Here is a 10089-nt window from a genome sequence, read left to right on the forward strand (position 1 = left end):
TATAAGCTCTAATGTTATAAACCATAATGCTATAAGCATCTATATAAGTTGTTTATCCAAACGGGACCTTAATACTTATTGATAGGGGCAAATAATAATAACTGTCACTCCCTTTCATTGTGGCGGTTGTTGATATGTGGGACAAAAACTCATTAAGGGTCGCACCAGACCAAAGTTTCCTCATTAATAGAGGCTCCACATTCTGCAATTCTACTTGGTTTTTTCTATCATATGCAAATTTGCATATGTTAAGAAGTTTAAAGTAGTAACTTTAACTAGGAATTTGTGTTTTTTATGTTAAATATGTAGCTTTTAATCAATAATTGTTAATTTTCAATAAAAAATTACTACTTTTAGTTACCTTTTTTTTTTTTGAAGGATACTTTTAGTTATCTTAACATGTGCAATATTGCACATGTTAGACAAACCCATTCTAATTTAATGAATCAAGCTTATATAGTTGAGAACTTCATGATTAAGAAACAACGCACGCGGGACACGAGGTTGAATAAAAAAAATATTGACCAACTTGCAAGCATTCATTATACCCTTGATATATCGTTATCGTACTCACACATACAATAAACAAACAACATTAATTGATCATGTTAATGCAAATCATCACCCGCTAAGCTAGTTGATGGGCAACCAGAGTTAGGATCCTCTCCATTGTTGGACATTAAAAGCAATAGCAGAAACAGTTAATTGCTACAATACCTCTCTCATCATCACGTTCATTCTAATTCATTCATAGTATCCAAACACACAGAAGACAAGGCAAAGATGATGAATACGGAAGAAGGAGAAGAGAAAGCACTTACCATCTACTTCATACCTTACTTAGCACCTGGCCACATGATCCCTCTATGCGACATAGCAACTCTCTTTGCCTTACGCCGTCAAAATGTCACCATCATAACCACACCCTCCAATGCTCAAATCCTTGGCAAATCTATTCCTTTAAACCAACACCTTCGTATTCACACTGTTCCATTTCCTTCACAAGCAGTAGGCCTCCCCGATGGCGTCGAACCCCTCTTCACCACCACCGACCTCGACAACCTCACCAAAATCTATCGAGCAGCCACTCTACTCCGACCAACCATCCAACACTTCGTGGAGCAGCACCCACCAGATTGCATCGTGGCTGATTTCATGTATCCTTGGGTTCATGAACTTGCAAACAAGCTACAAATTCCTAGACTTGCTTTCAACGGTTTCTCTCTGTTTGCTATTTGTGCCATGGAATCTGTTAAAGCACACTCTCTTTATGAATCTGCTTCTTTTGTAATTCCTCATCTTCCTCATTCTATTGCCATGAATGCAGCACCACCGAAGCAGCTGAGTAAATTATTGGAAGCGCTTCTTGAGACAGTTTTCAAAAGTAACGGAATCCTTGTCAACAATTTTGCTGAACTTGACGGTGAAGAGTATATCGAACACTACGAGAAAACTACTTGTCACAAAGCTTGGCATCTTGGTCCAGCTTCTCTTATTCGCAGAACTATTCAAGAGAAGGCTGAGAGAGGAGAAGAGAGTGTTGTGAGTGTGCACGAGTGTTTGAGTTGGCTTAACTCGAAACAAGATAACTCGGTGGTGTACATATGCTTTGGAAGCCAATGTCATTTTTCGGATAAACAACTTTATGAGATTGCGTGCGGGATTGAAGCATCGAGTCACGAATTCATATGGGTTGTTCCTGAAAAGAAACGGACGGAGAATGACAATGAAGAGGAGAAAGAAAAATGGTTGCCAAAGGGGTTTGAAGAGAGAATTATCGGAAAGAAGAAGGCTATGATTATTAAGGGTTGGGCTCCACAGGTTATGATTCTGAGCCACACAGCCGTGGGTGCATTTATGACACATTGTGGGTGGAATTCCACTGTTGAGGCAGTTAGTGCAGGGGTTCCAATGATCACGTGGCCGATGCATGGAGAACAGTTTTACAATGAGAAGTTGATAACACAGGTGCATGGGATTGGGGTGGAGGTCGGTGCAACGGAATGGAGCACAACTGGTATTGGGGAAAGAGAGAAGGTGGTTTGGAGGGATAATATTGAGAAGGTTGTGAAGCGATTGATGGACAGTGGTGATGAAGCTGAGAAAATCAGACAACATGCTCGAGAGTTTGGGGAGAAAGCTAAACATGCAATTAAAGAAGGTGGTTCATCTCATTCGAATTTAACAGCTGTGGTTAATTATCTTAAAAGATTGAGGGACAACAAACCTCTAATCTAAAAGTCATTTTTGTTTATTTATCTATGTGTATGACACATAAATGTAGTCTATTATTTTGAGTACTATCCACCAAAAATAAATATCACTTTTTGGTACATAATGGTGAAAAAGGTACCTCTATTGAGAAAATGAAATTATATCATAAATGACGCTTTGGTATCAAATCGTGAAATTGATTTATACATGAGTTGTGCTATACACAATGAAGAGTTTGTTCACGAAAACACGAGGACTTGTGATGTTATGTGTTAAAGGCTGCCACTTTAATCTTTGACTAGTGGAAAACACGGCAACTAGTTGTGAATTAGCCAATCATATGACTTCGCGATACTCTCGGGACAATATCTCTCAAGATGTTTAGCATTTTCTTTTATATATCTATATTCTTAAAATACGTGATTTGGTGGAAATCATACTCTAAGGCTATGGTACCATTGTATAGCTAGTCAATCAAATGCTCTAAGGTCCATTTGCATAAGCTCAATACCAAACAGACCAAAATCCAGCATTTAGGCTACTTTACTCGCAACACACCCCTTCCCTGCGAGAGAGGTGTTCAGAGAAAACATAGACTCATTCAAAATTGAAGAATAACGTCTCCCCCACGTCTTCTGCTGATCTCGTTTGATGCTCACGATTCCCATGAATCCGTAACCACTGATCCCCCACGTGTGCCACACAACGACTCATGCGTCCTCCAAACTATATAAAGGGGACTCTCACCAGTCCCAAAGGGTTGATTTTTCTCTACTCTCTTAACTCTCATTCCAAACTCAATACTGACTTGAGCGTCAGAGTGTCTGTAGATACACACTCCGCAGTTTCAGTCGTAGCTACTGCCCTCAACCACCATACGCTGCATCGGTAGTCACCTTCTGGTCAGGTATGATTAGTTATTAAAAAAGGATGTTGGTCATTGAAAGACCAAATTGTACTCCCTCCGACTCAAAATAATATTCTGCAGATCTCGTTTGATGGTCACGATTCCCATGAATCTGTAACCACTGAGCCCCCACGTGTGTCACACAACGACTCATGCGTCCTCCAAACTATATAAAGTTGACTCTCACTGGTCCCCAAGGGTTGATTTTTCTCTACTCTCTTAACCCTCATTCTAAACTCAATATTGACTTGAGCGTTAGAGTGTCTGTAGATACACACTCCGCAGTTCCAGTCGCAGCTATTGCCCTCAACCACCATACGCCGCATTGGTAGTCACCTTCTGGTCAGGTAAGATTAGTTATTAAAACATGATGTTGGTCATTGGAAGACCAAATTGTACTCCCTCCGACTCAAAATAATATGCGGTTAAGGTTTATGCACAGTTTTTAAGGAAATAATTAATTGTGTTCATTTCAATGGTAAAATTAGTACTCCATCATATACTAAAATATCCTTATTATTTGTAGTTAGTGAAGTAATTAAGTTTAATGAAATTCAATAAATTAGGGTATAACAGTCGAATACTACACTGATATTCTAAAGTGACAATTATTTTAAGACAGAAAAAATGCTAAAGAGAATTATTTTGAGACCGAGGGAGCATCATAAATGAGGGTATGCATAATAATCACGAGTCTAACAAATTTCTTTGAGAGGAATCCTCTTCTTAAAATATTTTCTCCAAGAGATGTTAAATGGCCTGGTTGCCCGGGTAAAGATCTTCTCCATTTAGCAAAATAAATGGAGAATGCAATTTAGAGAGAGATCGACACATAAAATAGATTGTGGGTCCTATCATAAAGTGGGTTCCGCTATCATTAATTATTTTTTAGTGTGTCTTTATCTCTTTGAAGGAAAGAAATGGAGAGGATCCTAAGGAAATAAATGGAGAGGATCCTAACTGCTGTACAATTAACTCAATAAAAATACTCCCTCCTCGCATCTAGTAAACAAACAAGCATAAACCTTCGGTCACTATTATAATAGAAAATGTAATTTTTAGATTCATTTAATAAATGTTGTATGTGCTCAAATGGAAAAATTCAACTAATAGCAATGTGTGATGTAGTATTTTTGCATCAAACAATTGTAAGTATTTATATCGTCTCCTCAGGGACTAGTGCGATATCGCGGACCGTTCGACACCAAATACCATTCCAAGTTGAAAAGATAATTGGTTGTTTGTTTTAGTAACTCATTTGCAAACGATAAAATTGAGATTAATAGGGCGTTGTTATACCCTGTTTTTGGACCTAAAAATACTGGGCCCAATTTCATTTCGAACTTTGTCAATTATCAAATTTCAACTGCACAGTTCAAATTGTCTCTGCTTCGCAGTATTTGCAATCACAATTTTACTTATGTTTTTCTTGCATAAAACCTTTCAAAATGTCTTTACTTGTCTTGTAAGTCATTCAAAAGTGTCTCTGAATCATTACATTGCTTTTTCTACAGTTTATTTCAAAATTTGCAAAAAAGTCATACAGAAGGGTATTTTGGTCATTTCCTGCAGTGGGACCCATTTTCATCCTTGTGACTGTCTCTGAGTCTTTTCAAATTCATTTTTAACTTTCCATCAGTAAACCTTGCTAATTTCATTTCAAACTTGCATCTGAGTCAGTGTCGAGTCATTTTGGCTCTGTTTAGGTCATTTTTAGCCCTAGGGGCATTTTGGTCATTTCACATAAAATTTTGACATGGGGAGGTTACTTTGAAGTACCTCATTTAGGCCATTGGTTCGTTTTAGTCCGTTTTGTCAATTTTATTTTTTGTTTCGCTTTACGTTTTTGTCAGGTTACCAATTTTATTCCAATTTTATTTTTTTTTTATTTTTATTATTATTATTTTGTTTTTTGCATTTTGGTCCCCAGAGAAGTCCAATTTTGCTTTTTAATCCAGAACCTTTTTTTTTATTTCGCATTTCAGTCCTTTTGGTCATTTGCAGTTTAGTCCCTTAATTTTTCAGTTTTGCAAAAAGGTCCCAAATTGATTCTAAGTCCAAGGCCGTGCCATTTCCATACAAATCCAGGTGTCACATTTTCATTGGCTCAAGTGTACACATGTCAACTATATAAACAGTGAGTCAGAATCAGAAGCAATGATTACACGCCACATCACAAACACTTTCCAATTTTCTTTCTCATTCTCAAAGATCAAAAACGTAACAATTTTCCAGAATCATCAAGAACATTCAAACCCTAACCGTTTCTGAATCAGTTCAAATCAATCCAAATCAACTCAAATCAGTACAGAATCAACAAGATTTTTGCAATTCTCAGAGATTCTGCATCGAATCTTCATCATCGAATTGAATTTCTTCGCAATCCAAAGTGAGAATTCGCCATTGGCGAACTCCAGCACTGATCACGAAGATTTCGAGAGCGTGAAAAGAAGAAAGAAAGAAACAGAATCCGGACCGGTGAAGAAGAAGAAGAAGAATCACTGATTTATTTTCAGTTTCAAAACCGGAGATCAATAAGCAAAGCCAAATCCAAGTGTTTCCGAAGAACTCAACAGAATCTCCATAAAAAACTCAGGTAAAACTCAGAATCCTTCTTCAAAAAGTAATATCACAGTTAAACCTGCAAATAGAAAACAGAAAAGTTTCCAGAATCACGAAACAAAACCGTAACTGTAAACACAAAACCTAGATCCATAAGGATCTAGGTTTTGAAAGCAAGAACAAGTATCAGAAAAGCCATCAAACGACGAAACGATGTAGATCTTTAAAGATCTAAACGATTTAGTTCAAAAATCAAAATCATTTCAAAACCGTAAAAGTTTTTTCCAAGATCTACGTCGTTTCAAGCTGTGTATGAGAAAATAATTGCTGGATCCGTGTTTAGGGTTAAAGGACGAATCAATAGATGTAAAAATCATAAGTTTCTGAAAAATTTCACGGCGGAACCCTAGATCTTCACCGGAGAAGATGAAGTTTCCGGCGACCTATGAAGGTTCCGGCCGGTCCTTCATCCTCTCCGGCGTGCCATGCCAGAATCCGGTGAGTTGAGAGAAGAGAGAAGAGAGAGGAGCTTTGAGCTAGAGAGAGAAAGGAAAGTGAAAAATGGAAAAAACCGGAGCCCTTTCCCTTATATAGCCCGTGAACCGGACCGGTCCAGAACCGGTCCATTTCCCTTTTGTTCCTGGCCGTTTGATCTAGGGTTTTAGGATCCTGGATCAATCGTACGTCCCCTGTGCATCCGGATCTTTTAAGTTTTGGGCTTTGTTTTGGGCTTAGTTCTTTTTACGTTTTTGTTATTTTCTTGCTATTTGCACTGCCTTTCTTGCTATCTGAACCTGTTACTTGCCTACATTTTTTATAGAAATTCCTAAAAAAATTCTTAGTTGTTTCTTGGTATATTTTTGGCATTTTTAGGGTGTTTTCTTGCATGTAAAAAATATTAAAATGGCATGAACAAATTTCCATGTGTTTTTACACTTTTGGTATACTTTTTGCTATGTTTTTGTCCTTGATACTTTGATACGTGTTATGAATAAATGATACCATATCTTATGATGAATATGCCTCTGGACATGTGCTTCTTTTTGCTGTTTTGAATATGATTTTACGGATTTCTTGTTTTACAAGCAACAAGTGTTTGTTTTAGAGAATAAAGTGTCAAATTTCTCTATGAATTTGGTGTGATACCTTGCTTGCATATGTTTCCATTAATTTCATGTCATGGCTTGAAACAAAATTTCTTGCAAAATTGCCATGATGTGATGATTATGGGTTACAAGCACCTTTAGGTATCACATCAAAGTTTTTAGGTTTATTGCCACTTTATTACCTTTTCTTTGCCATTTTTATGCATTTCCTTTTGATTACTTCCTACTATTGTGTGCTTTATGATTACTAACCATTTCATCTCATGTGCCATACATTTCATAGCATTCCACCACTCTCTCCACTTTCTTTAGCTTAGCATTTATTTTTATTTTTGTTGCAAGTTTTAATTCACTTGGTAATGTAATTTGTTATCATTGGTTTGTAGCTTGGCAAAGGGGCCATAGAATGTATTTAGGCAATTTTTGTAATATGGACTATGGACACTATGACGCACCGACACGCACACACTCACCTTAGATGTATGCATAGGATTGTATGGTTAAATAAGCGTTTAGGTTTTAAACACTTAGGGAAAATCCATCTTTTTCAAAAAAATAATAATTGAACTTCACTTCAAAAATTTTCATAATAAGTATGAAGTCAACACTTCATTTTTTTTCCTTTCTTTCTTTTTTTCTTAAGAAAAATTCAATTCATCTTAATCATTTAGACTTTCTTTCTAATCACTAATCAAACCTCACCTTTTTTTTGCTAAATCTAATGCTCATGAAGCCTCCCAATCTCCTTCTTCAAAACCTTTTTTTTTCAAAACTTAAAATCAAACAATTAAAACAAAAGAAAAACAAGTCTTTTTTAGCAAGAACTACGCCGGTTTTGATCCCGTAAAACGGTACGTAGGCAATGAGTCAAAACTCATCCAAGCCGAAATAAAATCAAAGTCTTACAATCTCTCCCCCCATTCTTAACTAAATAAACCTCCCATTTTCAAAAGTAAGTAAAAATAAGCGTGAATATAGACTTAGGAAAACGGCTCCTATAGAGGACTATAGTTACTCCGGGTGCCTAACACCTTCCCGTAGTAAAACCGACCCCCGAACTTAGAATCTAAGGGTTTTTCTCAATTTTGCCCTTCCCAAGAAAAAATAGAGATATCAACGGTCGAAAGGTACAAGTTCAATTAATGGCTTGGCACCCAAAAACCATGATAACAGAAATGGCGACTTCACTGGGGATACTTTTTAGCGGGTTGCGCCTAGTTTTCCTTAGTTTATATTTACGCTTTGTTTTATTGCTTACATATGTGAATACTTGTTTATTTTCATTTGACGTGTGGGGTGAGAATATCAAAAGTCCTATACCTGGGCTGAGTGAACTTATGTTTAGGTAGAGATATAATCGACAATTCGATCCGGGGGTTGCCTCGTGTATTGGATTATGCGATCAATCTCACATAGCTGAGGCATTTTGAAGGTGATATTGTCGGCGTGTGTTGTCATGCTTAGGCACTTCACTTTCAATTGTTCGACGAAGCTATGAACCGTAGTTACCAAACCCATCCTAGCCTTCTTAGGACGTAGTGCGGTGGCTAAATTGAGTGTTGTCTCAAACTTTAGTCGTCACGTGATACTACACTCAAACTAAACCTTCTCACAAATAATCATGGAACGGGTGTCGTCCTGTACTACCATGATATATGTGAGAGAGGTTGCAGTTTGGGAACTGTGTTAGAACCTTGGTTACTACTATCTAAAGCCTTAGTTCACCGGACGCCGTGTCCATCCGTGGCCCCGTTACTTTGAAACCCAATCCACTTTTAACAACACAATCATGCATACATGCATTCATGCATAAACATTTTTCATGCATTCATCGAAGGACTTAAACAAATGGAAATTTTTTGTAAATAATCACAGGTATGAAGAAGACTAAGTGCTACAAGTTCAAGGAAGTGGATTTGGTTAGTTTGAGAGAGTTGGCGCTCAAGGTCAAGAGCCAAACAGGGTTCCGACTCCGGTATGGGGGATTGCTTACTTTGCTCCGAACCGATGTGGACGAGAAGCTAGTGCACACTCTAGTGCAATTTTATGATCCAAGCTTCCGTTGCTTCACTTTCCCGGACTTCCAGTTGGTTCCTACTCTCGAGGCTTACTCCAATCTAGTGGGTTTACCTATAGCCGAGAAGACGCCTTTCACCGGTCCCGGGACTTCTCTTACTCCTCTGGTTATTGCTAAGGATCTCTACCTCAAGACTTCCGACGTCTCCAACCATCTTATTACCAAGTCTCACATCCGGGGGTTCACTTCAAAGTATCTTCTTGATCAGGCTAATCTCAGTACTACTCGTCAGGATACACTCGAGGCTATTCTTGCTTTGCTTATCTACGGGCTCATTCTCTTTCCGAACCTCGACAACTTCGTGGACATGAATGCTATCAAGATCTTTCATTCCAAGAACCCGGTTCCTACTTTGCTAGCGGATACCTACCACGCCATTCATGACAGGACTCTCAAGGGCCGTGGGTATATTCTTTGCTGCATATCTCTTTTGTATAGGTGGTTTATTTCGCACCTTCCGAGTTCCTTCCATGATAACTCGGAAAATTGGTCCTACTCTCAGCGGATTATGGCCCTCACTCCTAATGAGGTCGTCTGGCTCACTCCTGCCGCTCAAGTGAAGGAAATCATTATGGGTTGTGGAGACTTTCTCAATGTACCTCTTCTTGGTACTCGGGGAGGAATTAACTACAATCCCGAGCTTGCTATGAGACAGTTTGGTTTCCCTATGAAGTCGAAGCCCATCAATCTTGCTACATCTCCAGAGTTCTTCTTCTACACGAATGCTCCTACTGGACAAAGGAAAGCTTTCATGGATGCTTGGTCCAAGGTTCGAAGGAAGAGTGTGAAGCATCTAGGTGTGAGATCCGGTGTTGCTCATGAGGCCTATACTCAGTGGGTGATAGATCGAGCTGAGGAGATTGGTATGCCTTATCCAGCTATGAGATACGTGTCTTCGTCTACCCCATCTATGCCTCTACCTTTGCTCCCCGCGACTCAGGATATGTATCAGGAGCATCTAGCTATGGAGAGTCGTGAGAAGCAAGTGTGGAAAGCTCGGTACAATCAAGCCGAGAATCTAATCATGACTTTGGATGGTAGAGATGAGCAGAAGACTCATGAGAATCTAATGTTGAAGAAAGAGCTAGCTAAGGCCCGGAGGGAATTGGAAGAGAAAGATGAGCTGCTTATGAGGGACTCCAAGAGAGCTCGAGGACGACGAGACTTCTTTGATAGATACTGTGATTCAGATTCCGAGTCCGATGATCTTCCGACTACTTCTT

The 10089-nt window shown here is 38.6% G+C and overlaps 1 protein-coding gene across 1 annotated transcript; it reads left to right on the forward strand.

Moving 5' to 3' along the window:
- Positions 1-578: 578 nt before the first annotated feature.
- On the forward strand, positions 579-2420 carry LOC25494049 (UDP-glucose flavonoid 3-O-glucosyltransferase 7). Its single transcript, XM_013602764.3, has one exon. The coding sequence runs from the start codon at positions 784-786 to the stop codon at positions 2236-2238; it is 1455 nt and encodes a 484-aa protein (XP_013458218.1). The 5' UTR covers positions 579-783; the 3' UTR covers positions 2239-2420.
- Positions 2421-10089: the final 7669 nt, after the last annotated feature.

Source organism: Medicago truncatula, chromosome 4 (assembly GCF_003473485.1).
Source record: "Medicago truncatula cultivar Jemalong A17 chromosome 4, MtrunA17r5.0-ANR, whole genome shotgun sequence".
Lineage (NCBI taxonomy): Eukaryota > Viridiplantae > Streptophyta > Magnoliopsida > Fabales > Fabaceae > Medicago > Medicago truncatula.